Below are 18,926 nucleotides of genomic sequence, written 5' to 3'. Positions count from 1 at the left end.
TAGTCCTATTCTATTCTGGTTATTCTGATAATTTTTGTGATTGTTATTATATTCTTATGATATCTTTTTATTAGTTTTTTTTTTTTTTTTCCTGTTTTTCCGACTAGTTTTTGTTTCAGCTCCACATTAGGCTGAGTGTTTGCAAGAGTTAACTGGTAGGGATACTCCCTATTTTCATTAATTCTTTTGTCCAACACCTGTGATTTACTAGTTTTTGTACTATTTGTAGTCGTCAGTATTGGTCTAGTGTGAACCATGAGTAAGACCCTCTAGGTCGAAACGCGTTGGTTGGAGACCACCAGAGACCCCATCTGCCTGTATGTCCTTATCCACACTTTTTTCTGTTCTATTTTAAGAATTTACAATAAATGATGTATTTTTAACTGAAGTCCAGCGCTGGAGATTCCATCCTTTATTTTGCTTCAGTCAACACCCCTGATCAAGGTGACTCCGTGCGCAGGAGGATTATGGATCGCAACCGAGACTGGTGAGCTGACCTCCCTTCATTTTCCCTATCCTTCTTTAATTAATCCTAGTGTATGTGTCCCTAATGCATAATTAAGAGCAAAAACATTCTACGCACCTTTCGTCTGCTTCCGCCTCACCCTGTGCCTTTTGTATCTTCCGCACAGCCCGGCAGCTGACATTGAAGTGTGCACCATTGTCATGTGCCTCTCCCTGTGGCTGCACCTCCGACGTCAGATCACAGCCACTACATGTGTTGCAGTGCAGCATGTATCGCAGTGCAGGGACCCGACGGTCTCTGCAACACCATGCGTGTCATCTGGATCTGCATCTTCCATGAGGATGGAGATCCAGCATAAGCAGGCATCTGTACCCCTGTGCCTGCTCGTGGCCTTCATTGCTGCGACCACAGTCGTTGAACCTTTGTGTTCTTCTGTTGGTGAACCAATAGTCTTACCAATGTGTGTTCCCCTCACCCTGTGTTGTCTGAGTGGTGTTCTACCCGTGGGGATCGAGTGCGGGCATTCAGTGGGATGAGCCCTGGTTTTTGCGGGCTCTCGAAAGGCAGCCAGATCAGCATACAAGAGCACCCACTGACCCGTGTGTCTCTATAGTGATGTCACTGTGACCAACACAGGAGCCGGAAGTGCCAGAGCAGCGCCGCTCTCCTATTGATTTCAGTGGCAGTGAATCTGGCCCCTGCACTTCCATCCCTGTCCTCTTATGACTACCAAGAGTAAGAGTGAACAGATCGTACATAGTTATGTATTACACACATATACTGCAGGTGTAGGCAGGCATAGCATGAAAGAAAATGCAGAATGGATTTGATTAATGGTCTCTAGGCCCATACACATTTTTAGCACAGTGGACTGACAGCTAGTAAGAACAGAATCTGTCCTCTGGGACTAGGTATGAGTGAACCGAACCTGTAGAGCCCAGAGCAGTCAGCTGGGCCCAGAGATCTGTGGTGAAATCCATTCTGCATTTTCTTTGCTGCCTGTGTTGTACTGTATTGTGTTTCAATGGAGCCCATGGAAGTCACCGGGTTTCCTTGCTGACATAATTCACATGTTCCTTCCAGCGCTCCCCCACCCCCATTGTTTCCAATTGGCAATCCTGTCCTTCCTTTTGGTACAACCCCAGTGACAATGGCGTTCCTGCTGTGCCAGACAATTGTGTTTTGGTTAGTTAGAGCATGGACATTAATAGCTCTCTCCCCTTATTTTTTAATTTCTTTTCAATAAAAGTGTATTTTGAGTTCATCTGAAGTATTCTAGCCAGAGGAACAACAACGTTCTGATTTACTTGGGGTTTGAATATCTTGCATTTCATACTATCAGCGCAGCGGTGACTTGAAGATGCCGACTGCATCGCTCCTCAGAGTGCCATTCAGTTCTCCAAAGAAAAGATGACAACGCAGTTCAGGAACCAACAGAACACTATCATGACTCCTGCCCTCAAAAAGCAGAAGCAAGTGTGCTGCAGAGCATCTCACCTAGAATTCTATATTCTCCTGCACTGCAGAGCATCTCACCTATACCTGTATACTATCCCCCTGTCCTGCAGAGCATCTCACCTATACCTGTATACTATCCCCCTGTCCTGCAGAGCATCTCACCTATACCTGTATACTATTCCCCTGTCCTGCAGAGCATCTCACCTATACCTGTATACTATTCCCCTGTCCTGCAGAGCATCTCACCTATACCTGTATACTATCCCCATGTCCTGCAGAGCATCTCACCTATACCTGTATACTATCCCCCGTCCTGCAGAGCATCTCACCTATACCTGTATACTATTCCCCTGTCCTGCAGAGCATCTCACCTATACCTGTATACTATCCCCCTGTCCTGCAGAGCATCTCACCTATACCTGTATACTATCCCCCGTCCTGCAGAGCATCTCACCTATACCTGTATACTATTCCCCTGTCCTGCAGAGCATCTCACCTATACCTGTATACTATCCCCCTGTCCTGCAGAGCATCTCACCTAGAATTTTAAATTCTCCTGCACTGCAGAGCATCTCACCTATACCTGTATACTATCCCCTGTCCTGCAGAGCATCTCACCTATACCTGTATACTATCCCCCTGTCCTGCAGAGCATCTCACCTAGAATTCTATATTCTCCTGCACTGCAGAGCATCTCACCTATACCTGTATACTATTCCCATGTCCTGCAGAGCATTTCACCTATACCTGTATACTATCCCCCGTCCTGCAGAGCATCTCACCTATACCTGTATACTATTCCCCTGTCCTGCAGAGCATCTCACCTATACCTGTATACTATCCCCCTGTCCTGCAGAGCATCTCACCTATACCTGTATACTATCCCCCGTCCTGCAGAGCATCTCACCTATACCTGTATACTATTCCCCTGTCCTGCAGAGCATCTCACCTATACCTGTATACTATCCCCCTGTCCTGCAGAGCATCTCACCTAGAATTTTATATTCTCCTGCACTGCAGAGCATCTCACCTATACCTGTATACTATTCCCCTGTCCTGCAGAGCATCTCACCTATACCTGTATACTATCCCCCTGTCCTGCAGAGCATCTCACCTAGAATTCTATATTCTCCTGCACTGCAGAGCATCTCACCTATACCTGTATACTATCCCCATGTCCTGCAGAGTATCTCACCTATACCTGTATACTATCCCCCGTCCTGCAGAGCATCTCACCTATACCTGTATACTATTCCCCTGTCCTGCAGAGCATCTCACCTATACCTGTATACTATCCCCCGTCCTGCAGAGCATTTAACCTATACCTGTATACTATCCCCCGTCCTGCAGAGCATCTCACCTATACCTGTATACTATCCCCCTGTCCTGCAGAGCATCTCACCTAGAATTCTATATTCTCCTGCACTGCAGAGCATCTCACCTATACCTGTATACTATTCCCCTGTCCTGCAGAGCATCTCACCTATACCTGTATACTATCCCCCTGTCCTGCAGAGCATCTCACCTAGAATTTTATATTCTCCTGCACTGCAGAGCATCTCACCTATACCTGTATACTATCCCCTGTCCTGCAGAGCATCTCACCTATACCTGTATACTATCCCCCTGTCCTGCAGAGCATCTCACCTAGAATTCTATATTCTCCTGCACTGCAGAGCATCTCACCTATACCTGTATACTATTCCCATGTCCTGCAGAGCATCTCACCTATACCTGTATACTATCCCCCGTCCTGCAGAGCATCTCACCTATACCTGTATACTATTCCCCTGTCCTGCAGAGCATCTCACCTATACCTGTATACTATCCCCCTGTCCTGCAGAGCATCTCACCTATACCTGTATACTATCCCCCTGTCCTGCAGAGCATCTCACCTAGAATTTTATATTCTCCTGCACTGCAGAGCATCTCACCTATACCTGTATACTATCCCCTGTCCTGCAGAGCATCTCACCTATACCTGTATACTATCCCCCTGTCCTGCAGAGCATCTCACCTAGAATTCTATATTCTCCTGCACTGCAGAGCATCTCACCTATACCTGTATACTATCCCCATGTCCTGCAGAGTATCTCACCTATACCTGTATACTATCCCCCGTCCTGCAGAGCATCTCACCTATACCTGTATACTATTCCCCTGTCCTGCAGAGCATCTCACCTATACCTGTATACTATCCCCCGTCCTGCAGAGCATTTAACCTATACCTGTATACTATTCCCCTGTCCTGCAGAGCATCTCACCTATACCTGTATACTATTCCCCTGTCCTGCAGAGCATCTCACCTATACCTGTATACTACCCCCTGTCCTGCAGAGCATCTCACCTATACCTGTATACTATCCCCCGTGCTGCAGAGCATTTAACCTATACCTGTATACTATCCCCCTGTCCTGCAGAGCATCTCACCTATACCTGTATACTATCCCCCGTCCTGCAGAGCATCTCACCTATACCTGTATACTATTCCCCTGTCCTGCAGAGCATCTCACCTATACCTGTATACTATCCCCCGCCCTGCAGAGCATCTCACCTATACCTGTATACTATCCCCCGTCCTGCAGAGCATCTCACCTATACCTGTATACTATTCCCCTGTCCTGCAGAGCATCTCACCTATACCTGTATACTACCCCCTGTCCTGCAGAGCATCTCACCTATACCTGTATACTATCCCCCGTCCTGCAGAGCATTTAACCTATACCTATATACTATCCCCCTGTCCTGCAGAGCATCTCACCTATACCTGTATACTATTCCCCTGTCCTGCAGAGCATCTCACCTATACCTGTATACTACCCCCTGTCCTGCAGAGCATCTCACCTATACCTGTATACTATCCCCCGTCCTGCAGAGCATTTAACCTATACCTGTATACTATCCCCCTGCCTGCAGAGCATCTCACCTATACCTGTATACTATCCCCCGTCCTGCAGAGCATCTCACCTATACCTGTATACTATTCCCCTGTCCTGCAGAGCATCTCACCTATACCTGTATACTACCCCCTGTCCTGCAGAGCATCTCACCTATACCTGTATACTATCCCCCGTCCTGCAGAGCATCTCACCTATACCTGTATACTATCCCCCTGTCCTGCAGAGCATCTCACCTATACCTGTATACTATCCCCCTGTCCTGCAGAGTATCTCACCTATACCTGTATACTATCCCCCGCTATGCAGAGCATCTCACCTATACCTGTAAACTATTCTCTGTCCTGCAGAGCATCTCACCTATACCTGTATACTATCCCCCTGTCCTGCAGAGCATCTCACCTATACCTGTATACTATCCCCCGTCCTGCAGAGCATCTCACCTATACCTGTATACTACCCCCTGTCCTGCAGAGCATCTCACCTATACCTGTATACTACCCCCTGTCCTGCAGAGCATCTCACCTATACCTGTATACTATTCTCTGTCCTGCAGAGCATCTTACCTGTATACTATCCCCCTGTTCTGCAGAGCATCTCACCTATACCTGTATACTATCCCCCTGTCCTGCAGAGCATCTCACCTATACCTGTATACTATCCCTCGTCCTGCAGAGCATCTCACCTAGAATTCTATACTATTCTCTGTCCTGCAGAGCATCTCACCTAGAATTCTATATTATTCTCAGGTCCTGCAGAGCATCTCACTTATCATTGTATATTATTTTCCTGCCCTGCATAGCATCTCGCCTATACCTGTATACTATCCCCCTGTCCTGCAGAGCATCTCACCTACACCTGTATACTATCCCCCTGTCCTGAAGAGCATCTCACCTATACCTGTATACTATCCCCCATCCTGCAGAGCATCTCACCTAGAATTCTATACTATTCTCTGTCCTGCAGAGCATCTCACCTAGAATTCTATACTATTCTCAGGTCCTGCAGAGCATCTCACTTATCATTGTATATTATTTTCCTGCCCTGCAGAGCATCTCACCTATACCTGTATACTATCCCCCTGTCCTGCAGAGCATCTCACCTATAACTCGCTACTGTCTTCCTGTGGGTATTCATGTCTGTGGGCAATTTTCTGTGGGCATTTTTCACATATCGTGAACATCCTCACCTTGCACCTCAAATATCATAGATCTGAAACTTTGTGATGATGCAATTGGCAATTTTCCTGTGGGCAATTTTCTGGTCACCGGTTCAATGAACACATGTGGAATCGCCTGCGTTCAAAAACCGGTAGCGCTTTGGACGCAGCGGACGTGTGCTGTGTCCCAAGTGCTGCCAATTACTGACCATGCAGACATAGCCTCACACTGTTTTGTTACAGCATATTTAGGTTAATTGTTAATGCTCCTACATAGGCTGGTGACTTTGAGTGTGTGTATATCTCCTTATTTAATATTTATGAGGGTAGGGGGCGTGTCCAGATGAGAAGCTGAGCGGGCGCAGGGAACGCTAGCTCCGTGCCCCAGTAGACTACAGCGGATCACATCAGCAGGCAGCAGAGGGGAAAACCCGCGATTTTACTCACTACGACCTCAGGTGGGGTCCGGGCACAGATGGGGCGCATCACGAGGAGCAGGGGAGCAGCGCCGGGCAGGATACCGGTCTTTGTGCCGGCGCCTGGAAAAATCCTAGATGGCCGCCGCAGCCCTCACCATGCGGCTGGCGGCGGTATGGAGCACTCTGGGGTTTCTGATCTCCTGACACTGGGTCAGACCTCACCAGAGAGGGGCACAAGTGCAGCGGAGCAGGCACAGGAGAGATCGGACAGCTCTTCACCCAGGAGCCCGGAGGAACAGAGCAACAAACCGCAAGTATATGTACCTGCACTTGACACAGGGCACCCCTCCATCCCCCATCACTGAGGCCATACTAAAGTCCCTGCTAGGAGATCTAAAGCAGACTATACACAGTGACATTACCTCAGCCTTCACTGCACTACAGAAAGACATTGAGCACATACAGTTGTGGCCAAAAGTATTGACACCCCTGCAATTCTGTCAGATAATACTCAGTTTCTTCCTGAAAATGATTGCAAACACAAATTCTTTGGTATTATCTTCATTTACTTTGTCTTAAATGAAAAAACACAAAAGAGAATGAAGCAAAAAACAAAACATTGATCATTTCACACAAAACTCCAAAAATGGGCCAAACAAAAGTATTGGCACCCTCAGCCTAATACCTGGTTGCACAACCTTTAGCCAAAATAACTGCAACCAACCGCTTCCGATAACCATCAATGAGTTTCTTACAATGCTCTGCTGGAATTTTAGACCATTCTTCTTTGGCAAACTGCTCCAGGTCCCTGATATTTGAAGGGTGCCTTCTCCAAACTGCCATGTTTAGATCTCTCCACAGGTGTTCTATGGGATTCAGGTCTGGACTCATTGCTGGTCACCTTAGAAGTCTCCAGTGCTTTCTCTCAAACCATTTTCTAGTGCTTTTTGAAGTGTGTTTTGGGTCATTGTCCTGCTGGAAGACCCATGACCTCTGAGGGAGACCCAGCTTTCTCACACTGGGCCCTACATTATGCTGCAAACTTTGTTGGTAGTCTTCAGACTTCATAATGCCATGCACACGGTCAAGCAGTCCAGTGCCAGAGGCACCCCCAAACATCAGGGAACATCCGCCATGTTTGACTGTAGGGACCGTGTTCTTTTCTTTGAATGCCTCTTTTTTTTCTCCTGTAAACTCTATGTTGATGCCTTTGCCCAAAAAGCTCTACTTTTGTCTCATCTGACCAGAGACCATTCTTCCAAAACGTTTTAGGCTTTTTCAGGTAAGTTTTGGCACACATCAGCCTGGCTTGTTTATGTCTCGGGGTAAGAAGTGGGGTCTTCCTGGGTCTCCTACCATACAGTCCCTTTTCATTCAGACGCCGACGGATAGTACGGGTTGACACTGTTGTACCCTCGGACTGCAGGGCAGCTTGAACTTGTTTGGATGTTAGTCGAGGTTCTTTATCCAACATCCGCACAATCTTGCATTGAAATCTCTTGTCAATTTTTCTTTTCCGTCCACATCTAGGGAGGTTAGGCACAGTGCCATGGGCTTTAAACTTCTTGATGACACTGCGCACGGTAGACACAGGAACATTCAGGTCTTTGGAGTTGGATTTGTAGCCTTGAGATTGCTCATGCTTCCTCACAATTTGGTTTCTCATGTCCTCAGACAGTTCTTTGGTCTTCTTTCTTTTCTCCATGCTCAATGTGGTACACACAAGGACACAGGACAGAGGTTGAGTCAACTTTAATCCATGTCAACTGGCTGCAAGTGTGATTTAGTTATTGCCAACACCTGTTAGGTGCCACAGGTAAGTTACAGGTGCTGTTAATTACACAAATTAGAGAAGAATCACATGATTTTTCGAACAGTGCCAATACTTTTTTTCCACCCTCTTGTGGAATTATATCCAATTTGGCGTTAGGACAATTCTTTTTGTGTTTTTTCATTTAAGACAAATTAAATCATTTTCAGGAAGAAACTGAGTATTATCTGACAGAATTGCAGGGGTGTCAATACTTTTGGCCACAACTGTAGGGGACAGAACAGCCCATATTGAGGAGAAGCTGGATGAATTCACCACAGCCCACAAACCACTTAGTGGACTCTCATAATGAGGCAGATGAGGAAATCACCGCCCTAAAACTGAAGTTGGCGGATTTGCAAGACTGCTCCAGGCGCAACAATCTGCGCTTCAGGGGGATACCGGAAAGCATTGCTGTGGACGCGTTGAAGGAGTTCCTAACAGATTTTTTCAACGCACTAGTCCCCGAGGCGGAACAGCGAGACCTCCTAATAGACAGAGCACACAGTATCCCCAAACCCAAAAGTGCCTCCGCCTCTGCACCCAGGGATGTAATTGCCAGGCTTCATTTTTATCACTTTACAGAAGCCATTAGTAAACCTGCGGCGAACAGACTGGAGCACCCAGAGAGGTTCAGGAGCATCATGGTGTTCACTGACCTATCCGCCATCACCCTGAACAGAAGGCAGGAATTCTCCACAGCCACCCAGATCCTACGGGACAATGGGATCACGAACAAGTGGAGCTACCCTGTGAAGCTGATCGTCACCAAGAACAGAGCCACGCAGGTCCTGACTTCCCCTCGAGAGGCCATGACTCTACTGCAGTATTCGCTGGCGATGGTGGGTGAGGATACCAGCTCCCCACTGAAGAAGATGCCGCCCACCCTGATGGAGTGGACATAAACAAGAGAAGAGATTACAAGACTATTTTTTTACCATGGTCTGCGGAGGCACGAGAGGAGAGTTTTTTGTTTCTCTTCACCCCCCCACTATATACTGGATAGGGAAGCATATCCAGGAGGTTCACTTAGAACCGAACTCTATTTTTGAAACAGTTAGTTTTTTCACAAAATTAAATTTTAAGTTTTTTGTTATTCCCCCATTCTTTCCTAATTGTCTAGTGGTGACAAATAGATATTATCTGTAATCTGTTTCTTCACATTTCCAGCATTAATGTAAAAGGTCTGAATAGTCCGTTCAAAAGATCCCTGTTATGGAATGAGGTCCAATCACGAAAAACCGATGTATTGTGCGTTCAAGAAACCCAACTAAATAGCATTGACACCCATAGATTACAGAATAGAAATTTTCCAAATGTCTTTCATTCCCATGCAATTGACAAAAAAAAGGAGTAGTAATCGCAATAAGGAACACCGTCACCTTCCAGCTAATCATCAACGTAGTGGACAACGAGGGCAGATATGTCATCCTAGTCTGCACCATAAATAACAAGACCTATACAATTGTATTTATTCCCCTAACTCCAAGCAGATCTCATTTCAGACACCATGGCGGTAGTAGCAAAGGTTAAAAAAGGCGCCTTATTAGTCTGTGGGGACTTTAACATCACCCCCTGTCCTAACATTGATAAATCAGTACTTCCTCAAAAGAAAGAAAATATATGATCACTCTCCCAGACCCTCCTAGTGGAAGAACGCTATGATGTCTGGCGGGTTCTGCACACCTCCGAGCATGATTACACATTCTACTCGCAGTCCCATAGAGCTTACTCTGGAATTGACTTAATGATCACAGGTAAATGGTTATTACAGGATATCCAAAAGGCCATGATGGGAAACATCACCTGGTCGGACCACGCCCCAATCTCCTGTCAAATTACAGAGGGATATAACTACCCGACATATTACCCATGGAGAGTAAATGAGTACCTAATTACATCCCATAAAATTAGGCCCCAATTACAGGAAGCATTATCAGTAAATTTCACAATTAACACACCTGATGTGTCCATATCTACAGTATGGTGTGCTCACAAGGCCTACATCTGGGGTAAACTGCTCCAAATAGCGCCCCAAAATTAAAAAAAACAAGATTACACCAAATAGAAGAAACTAATCAAAATATAGCCGCACTAGAAGAGACACCCAAACGTAGCCCCACAAACACAATCCTCCAAAAATTTCAGAAACTAAGGTATGAATTATACAAACTGCTCAAATACAAATACCAGCACAATCTACGGAGAAGTAAAGCCAAATATTATTAGCAGGGAAACAAAGCGGGCAAAATTTTAGCCAACAAAATTAAAGCCAAAGTGACCAAAGATTATCCCACATACAGGACGACCAAAAAATATAATATATAACCCTAAAGAAATTGCTAACACCTTTTCACATTACTATTCCTCCCTCTATAATCTGCAGGAAAATACCGCAATACCACAACCTACTCCCAAACTAATAAATCCGTTCTTAGAGAGCGTAAAACTTCCTAAAATGCCGGAAGACACATTACACGTATTGAATCAACCAATATCCCAAACAGAAATACAGCAAACAATTAGAGGAATGAAAAATAAGTCCCCTAGCCCTGATGGTCTAAGGAGCGAATACTTCCAAACATTCCAAGATATACTAATCCCTCACATGACCTCAATTTTCCAAAATTTTATACAAACCGGGATAATTCCAAAAGCGATGATTCAGGCAACAATTATACCCATCCCCAAACCAGGAAAATCCCCTGATCAGACAGTCAATTTTAGGCCAATTTCATTATTGAATGCAGACCTTAAAATTTATTCCAAAATCCTAGCTAATAGGATCTCAGAAATAATTCCGGCCTTAGTGCATAAAGACCAAGTGGGGTTTGTTAAGTCTAGACAGACCCTGGATGGTAGGAGGATGATTGATATCATCCATGTAGCTGGATGTATGCTCCTCTCTTTAGATGCCGAAAAGGCATTTGATCGGGTGCATTGAGGGCTTTTTTTCAAAGTGTTGTCCAGATTTGGATTTGACGGTAATATGCTCTGAGTGATCACCCCTCTATAGTCTAACCCGTCAGCCTCCGTTCTTATTTCAGAAATGATGTCAGATACATTTGATATCACTAATGGAACGAGGCAGGGGTGCCCGCTCTCTCCCCTAATATTTGTATTAATAATCGAACCCTTAGCTGAAAAAAATCAGATCACACCCTGGGATAGCTGGTATTAAAATTGGTAATGTAGAGCACAAAATCGGCCTATTCGAGGACAACATTATTTTATCCCTTATTAATCCCGAAGAGTCGCTCAATAGCGTAATGGAAGTGATAGACCCCTTTATCAACGTATCATATATTATAAATTGAATATCCCTAAATGCCAAATTCTGAATCTAACGCCCTCTGTCCCGCACCCTGTAAATCTTAAAGCTAAGTATCCCTTTAAGTGGGATAATGAAAACTTAACCTATCTTGGAATCCGCTTGGCCCCCTCAGTAGATAGAATGATCTCACTAATTTATGAAGCTCTCAGACAAAAGATCAAAGGCGACATGCTGCGCATGAGACAACACGACATGTCCTGGTTAGGAATAATAGCGTCCGTAAAAATGTTCATAATACCCCAGATATTGTACGTATTCTGCAACCTCCCTATCACAGTCCCTATGAAAATACTCTGTTACAAATAATCATATTAAAATACATATGGCAGGAAAAACAGCACAGAGTTAAAGCAGATATACTATATATCCCAATAAAAGGAGGACTGGGCTGCCCCTTAGTGGTGAGGTATTATAAGGGCAGCCATATTTGAACAACTGAGGTTGATGTAGAATGTTAAGGATGACAGACATTGGATAAAAATCGAGAAACATCTCAAAGTCCTCAAACGTTGCATCTTTTTTTATTCATATATCATTACCGGGCCTAATCCCGGCGATGATAAAAAATTGTGTCTGCCACCAACGGTGGAAGCGGCGCTGGGAGTGTGGAACATTCTGATCAATAAATTGCATACTGTTAAATTGACGCTCTCTAAGGCCCCCATAGAGACTTTGGAGATGTGTATTCCGGACCTACACATTCGTAACTGGAAATCCCTGGGAATCCTGTTGGTTGGGGATATTTATGAGGAAGGAGTATTATTGGCCTTCTCTACGATCAGGGAGTGGTATCTCCTTTCACATAGAGATCATTATAAATACCTACAAATAAGACATTTCTTACAAGGAAAAAAGGATATAGTGTTTTCACAACCCTCCAAATTATATGCAATGCTCCTCTCCCCAATGTGGCAAATACGAGCATTGTCCGTAAGCTACAACCATATGTTGCAGGAGACATTTCCCTCTCTGGACTCATATTTCCATAAATGGGAGACTGATCTACAATGTGAGATCGCCCCGGGTCAGTGGCTGACGTCCTTCTCAATGATAGGGACACACGCTAAATGCACCAGTCACCTGGACAACGCCAGAAAGCTGCTGTACAGGTGGTTCTTCACACCATACAGATTGTCTAAGATCTATCGCAGCTCCCCAGATGTGTGCTGGAGGTGCAGAGACGCCAATGCAGGTATGCTACATGTCTGGTGGAAGTGCCGTAAAGTAGAGCAGCTCTGTGACGCAATCTCCCATTTAGTATCTCAGACTAGTGGCATCCCAATTAAAATTGTGAGAGAACAAGCGCTTTTGGCCATTGACCTGGATTTAATTCCGCATGAGTACAGGACGGTTGTTAAACACATCCTCATAGCTACTAGAATTAAAATTGCAGGATATTGGAAAAAAAAAACAAATGTCCGTCATTGTCTGAGATCGTAGCATTGGTGAATGATAATTGCTTCATCCACCAATAATACAAAATCATATCTCAGGAGATGGGACAGCTGGCCATCATTCAGACTTAATATTGTGGTTATAGAGACGTAATAGAGCTATTAATAGTAAATTATGGGTAAAGTAATCTGTTGTCATCACCCCCTTTCCTTTTCCCATAACGTTCAGTTATGTTAAAATACTATTATATTTGGCCAAAAATTGATTGAGGTAATTTTTGCAACAATGTTCAATGATTGGAAGGCTAAATGGTTGTTATATATGATTTTATTTAAAATCAATAAAATTTATGGTTACCCTCTTTTATATTAATTTTTTTATCTGGCTGAAGAAGTTGAACAAGGAAACTACATCCAATTTTTTTTTTTTTTAATATATCTTTATTTAGCTCTATGGTTTTACAAAAAGGCATGAAAAACAGTTTCAAAAACGCGTGGATTTTCCACTGCATTTTTCTGTCAAGAGATGCAGAAACCTTGCAGAAATATTTTCAAGCAAATCTGCAATGTACACACACAGCCTCATTGTCTTGGTGAAGAATTCAGTATTTTTACATAACATGACACCTTTACAGACAGTGTAATTAGATATGTTAAATGACATTCAAAGATATTTGATTAAAAAATAATAATTGGTTTATATCTTGGCAGATGACTGTACCAGGAGATCAATTTTTAAATCAGATGATTTTGAGATCCCACTGTACACAATTGAAGAGACTGCCATTACTCCAGGTATACCATCATCCTTTCACAGCAAAGTTCTCTCATCTGATCCATTGAAACAGGTCCTGTCTTCTGATTCATTAGCGACAACTAAGGAAAATCAGAGTCACAAAATAAGCATTAAAAACGGAAATACTCCTAAATCAAAGAAGCCATTTTCATGTTCAGAATATGAAAACAGTTCTCCCATCGAAAAGCCTTTTCTTAAACATCCAAAAATTCACACAGTGGAGAAACGACTTTCTTGTTCTAAGTGTGGGAAATGTTTTAAGCACAAAACACATCTTGTTAGACACCAAAAAAGTCACACAGGGGAGAAACCGTTTTCCTGTTTAGAATGTGGGAAATGCTTTAACCAGAAATGGAATCTTATTATACACCAAAGAATTCATACAGGGGAGAAACCTTTTTCCTGTTCAGACTGTGGGAAATGTTTTACACAGAAATCAGATTTGGCTAAGCACCAGAGGACACACACGGGGAAGAAGCCTTTTTCCTGTTCAGAGTGTGGAAAATGTTTTACACAGAAATCAGATTTGGTTAAGCACCAAAGAACTCACACAGGGGAGAAGCCTTATTCCTGTTCAGAATGTGGGAGATGTTTTAACCTGAAATGCAAACTTGTTATGCACCAAAGAACCCACACAGGGGAGAAACCTTTTTCATGTTCAGAATGTGGCAAATGTTTTAAGGAGAAATCAGCTTTGGTTAAGCACCAGAGAACTCATACAGGGGAGAAGCCTTATTCCTGTTCAGAATGTGTGAAATGTTTTAGCAAGAAAGGGAATCTTGTTATACACCAAAGAACCCACACAGGGGAGAAGGTTTTTCCATGCTCAGAATGTGGGAAATGTTTTTATCAGAAATCTGCTTTGTTTACGCACCAGAGAACCCACACAGGGGAGAAGCCTTTTTCCTGTTCAGAATGTGGGAAATGTTTTAATCAGAAATCTGCTTTGGTTACACACCAGAGAACCCACACAGGGGAGAAGCCTTTTTCCTGTCCAGAATGTGGGAAATGTTTTAATCAGAAATGTAATCTTGTAACACACCAAAGAACCCACACAGGGGAGAAGTCTTTTTCATGTTCATAACGTAGGAAATGTTTTACACTAAAATCAACTCTTTAACATCAGAGAAGTCACAAAGGAAAGAAGCCTTTTTCATGTTCAGAATGTTGGAAATGTTTTAACCAAAAATTGTATTTCTTAAAGGTTTTGTCCATTACTAGAACAATACCTTTTCATTCCTCATGTTTGTCCTATTTCAAATAAAAATACTCATACTTACTTTCCATGCCAGCGCCATTCCAGTGGTCTTGGCACTCACGTTCTCAGGGCTCATGTGAATTTTGTTACAGAACACGAGCCCAGCGCTGGCTTCAATGTTGATGCCTTCGGATGTATTGAACAACAAAAAGCCAAGGCTGTGGCTGCTCTCTGACTTACTCTTATTAGTTTGATAAGTCCAAAAGTGAAGACAGCGAACCAAGTGTAAGAATGCACTTGCTTTCACAATGCATTTGGTATACTATTAGTCTTTTCCCTATGTTCCTTATGATCTTTAAATACATTTTTCCTACATGTTTCAAACAAGAAATAAAAAAAAGAATACATTTTAACTTTGAAAAAATAAAGAATTCATAATTTTAAACGTCTTGGAATTGTAGAGTAGAAGCTGGATAAATCTTTTACATTACAGTAAGAAGGGGTTGTCCAAGTAGTGGACATCCCCTTTAAACATCAAAAATCCCACACAGAGAGAAACAATTATCATACCTAGAGTGTGAAAAATAAATTACTAGAAAATCTTATTTTGTTGACCATCAAAAATAACTCAGACGGGAGACACTACATATGTTAATGACAAATTGTACAAAAACCATAAGATAGTCGTATAATTAAATGAGAAAGGATAATTACTAGGAACGAGCGAACATTCTCAGCGATACTCGTATATCATTTGAGTATCTGGATGCTTGGTTATACTCGGTGAGCATTAGCTGTTGCTTGGATTTGAAGTTTGAATCCCCGCTCCGCATGTTTGATGTTTGTTACACAGCCAATAAACATGCAGGGGAATGCCTGCCAGTCACTGTAATGTCGTAGCCATCTCAGTAGTGGCATTACTGTGATTGGCTGGCCGTATTCTATAATCAAGGGTTATGAAAGAACAGGCACCTCCACACTCGGCACACTGATGCCAGTGCACAGCTCAGGGACAGGTCTTATTGGAGGAAGAGAGTGGTTGTATGGGCCTGTGTGTGCACAGTATAATGAATCAGAGTCCTGTAGTGTGGTAATATAGTAACATAGTTTTGAAGGATGAAGGAAGACCTTATGTCCATCTAGTTCAGCCTATTTTTAGTGCAGCTGTTCTGCATTGTTGATCCTGGGGAATGCAAAAAACCCACAGAGTAGAAGCCTACTCTAGAAGCCTAGTAGAAGCCTCCTTCCCCTAAGCTGGGTCAACCATCTACCTATAATATTATGTTATTCGTAATCTTCTATACTGTTACTCACAAGAAAACCATCCATTCCTTTCTTAAATTCATTCATTGAGTTGGCCACCACCACTTCCTAAGGAAGAGAATTCCAGAGCCTCACTGCTCTTACCGTGAAGAACCCTCTTCTATGCTGGTGCAGAAATTGTCTTTCCTCCAAACGAAGAGAATGCCCCCTTGTTCTTGTCACAGTCCTTGGTACAAACAGTTCTTTGGAGAGATGTCTGTATTGCCCTCTGATATACTTGTACATCTATATTAGGTCTCCCCTTAGTCTTTTCTAGAGTAAATAGACCTAATTTTGATAACCTTTCTGGGTATTGTAGTGAGCCAATTCCATTTATCATTTTAGTAGCCCGCCTTTGAACCCTTTCAAGTTCAGTAATGTCTTTCTTGAGCACCGGCGTCCAAAATTGCACACAATACCCCAAGTGTGGTCTGACGAGTGATTTGTACAGAGGGAGAATTATGTTTTCATCTCCTGTCCCCAGACCTCTTCTTTTTTTTTTTTTTTTCCTCAATTATTTTTATTGAGGTTAAACAAGAAAACAAGTCAAAACAATGACAACCATAGTTACAACCACCATATATATGAAACTAGGGGAACGAGAGGAGAAAATAAGGAGCAGAAAGTGGGGACCGACAAATGAAAAACAGGAAAGGAAGGGGGGGGGAAGGGGTGAGGGGAGGAACAGGCATTAGTGGCATCGATAGAACTATGTGTAACAGCAAGTACACATAATAAGTCTCAGTGTTCTGCAGTACAGTAATATATTCCAAAAAGGAAAGAAAACAAACAACATCCAATATCTAATATCCGGCATCTTAATTATATACGGCTAAGCAGGCTGGAGCGGGGCAACCGTGGAGTGTCTACTATGTATCCAGGGGTGCCAAATGTTCTGTCTTTTTATTATGGCGGTCATCGAGTGAGCTAGTGCTAGTTCAAGCTGGCAGTGAGTGTTAATTCTATCAATTAGTCCTGCAACCTCTGGGGGGGTGGGATGTTTCCATCTAGCCGCTGTCAACACTCTAGCAGCTATCAAAATATGTGATAGCGTACCTCTAAGAATATGAGGAATTTCGTTCAGGCCAATGTGTAAAATGGCCTGGCTTGGGGTCAGAGTCATCTGGATACCCAAGACTTGTGAGATCAATAAATCAACACCCCTCCACCAAGGCTGGAGCACCGGACAGGACCACCAAGTATGCTCAAGAGTACCCCTCATCCCACACCCTCTCCAGCATTCACCAGACCCACCAGCTCCAAAATGTGCCGTTCGGACCGGGAACTGGTACCATCTCAGGTGCGTCTTTTTCAACTGCTCCAGATGGTTCACACATGAAGAGACCCGTACAACTTCACACAATCCTTCCTCCCAGTCAACAGGTTCGGAGAGAAAACCCAGATCCCGCTCCCACCTGATCATATAGGGCAGTTTTGTATTATCCGGCGGGTCATTCAGGGCTCTATATAATAATGAGATACCTCTCGGGCCAGAATCAGGCAGCAGAAAATAACCGTTAACTGTGTTATTTAGTTGTGAATTGAAAAAACCGAGTCCGGTGAATTATGCAACATATGACGTATTTGTAGGTATTGGTAAAAACACCTCCGGGTGGCCGGAAACTCAGCAGCCAGTTGGTCAAACGGGATTAACCCCCCACTCCCCACCAGGTCTCCCAGACTCACAATTCCGGCAGCAACCCATGACTGAAGATTAAGGTATGAAATATGCATCTCAAGGGCCTTTAACGATATGGAGTGGCGTGATAGTTTACTAAGAGATGGGACCACTGTCCTCCAATGATGTAGCGCAGCTTTCATAGTTGGCAAAAGTGGGGAATATTTAGTAGTTTTAATAGCTTCAGCCTCCAAAATATATCGGGTAGACCTGGTGGTAGCATAATAGTTTTCTATTTGAAGCCATTTATAGTCTCTGTCCGCTTGCCACCAGTCTCTCAGTCCTGTCATTATAGCGGCTTTATGATACTTTAACAAGTTTGGTACCCCCAGTCCCCCTTTTTTATATGGGAAATACATTAGGGCCCTGGAGATCCTAGACTTTTTATATGACCAAATATAACTATATGCCATAGTTTGTAATATTAGAATTCTTTTTTTAGGGATTATCATTGGTATGCACCGGAGTAGGTACAATATTTTAGGTAGGACAATCATCTTAAAGGCATTAATCCTTGCAATCCAGGAGGTCTGGACAGCATGAAGCTGTTCCAATTGTTTCTTAAGCTGTATTTCCAAATTAGTAAAGTTCCTATCCACAATCTGCTCAGAACCCGTCAGTGTAATGCCCAAATATGGAATACCCTCTCTCATCCACTTAAACGGAAAAATGGCCTCCAGCCTTGTCTTTGCCGCACAAGAAACTGCCACCGGAAACAACAGGGATTTTGTGGGGTTCAGTTTATAGTATGAGACCTTGCTAAATTCCCCAAGTTCACAAATCATCGCAGAAAACGAAGATTCTAAATTTACACAGGATAGAATGACATCATCAGCGTATAGACCGACTTTGTGCACCACCTGTCCAACCCTAATCCCAGAAATGCCCGCCGACATTCTAATGCGCTCGGCAAGCGGCTCCATGCACAGCGCAAAAATAACAGGCGAAAGCGTGCACCCCTGTCTCGTACCGTTCATGATCTGGAACGGGCCGGACAAGAAGCCAGACGTCAAAA

The 18,926-nt window shown here is 43.6% G+C and overlaps 1 protein-coding gene across 2 annotated transcripts in view; it reads left to right on the top strand.

The window, feature by feature from the left end:
* LOC141047249 (uncharacterized) overlaps window positions 1-15,012 on the top strand; it is a 53,811-nt gene extending 38,799 nt beyond the window's left edge. For both annotated transcript variants that reach the window (XM_073542247.1, XM_073542248.1), the window contains exon 7: window positions 13,649-15,012. In XM_073542247.1, the coding sequence (XP_073398348.1) occupies window positions 13,649-14,817 (1,169 nt within the window). In that variant the 3' untranslated portion in view covers window positions 14,818-15,012. The remainder of the gene's footprint in view (window positions 1-13,648) is intronic.
* Window positions 15,013-18,926: the final 3,914 nt, after the last annotated feature.

The sequence above is a fragment of the Dendrobates tinctorius genome, unplaced genomic scaffold (genome assembly GCF_039654945.1).
Source record: "Dendrobates tinctorius isolate UK_male_01 unplaced genomic scaffold, ASM3965494v1 ptg000126l, whole genome shotgun sequence".
Lineage (NCBI taxonomy): Eukaryota > Metazoa > Chordata > Amphibia > Anura > Dendrobatidae > Dendrobates > Dendrobates tinctorius.
This window is presented reverse-complemented; position numbering and strand designations above follow the sequence as displayed.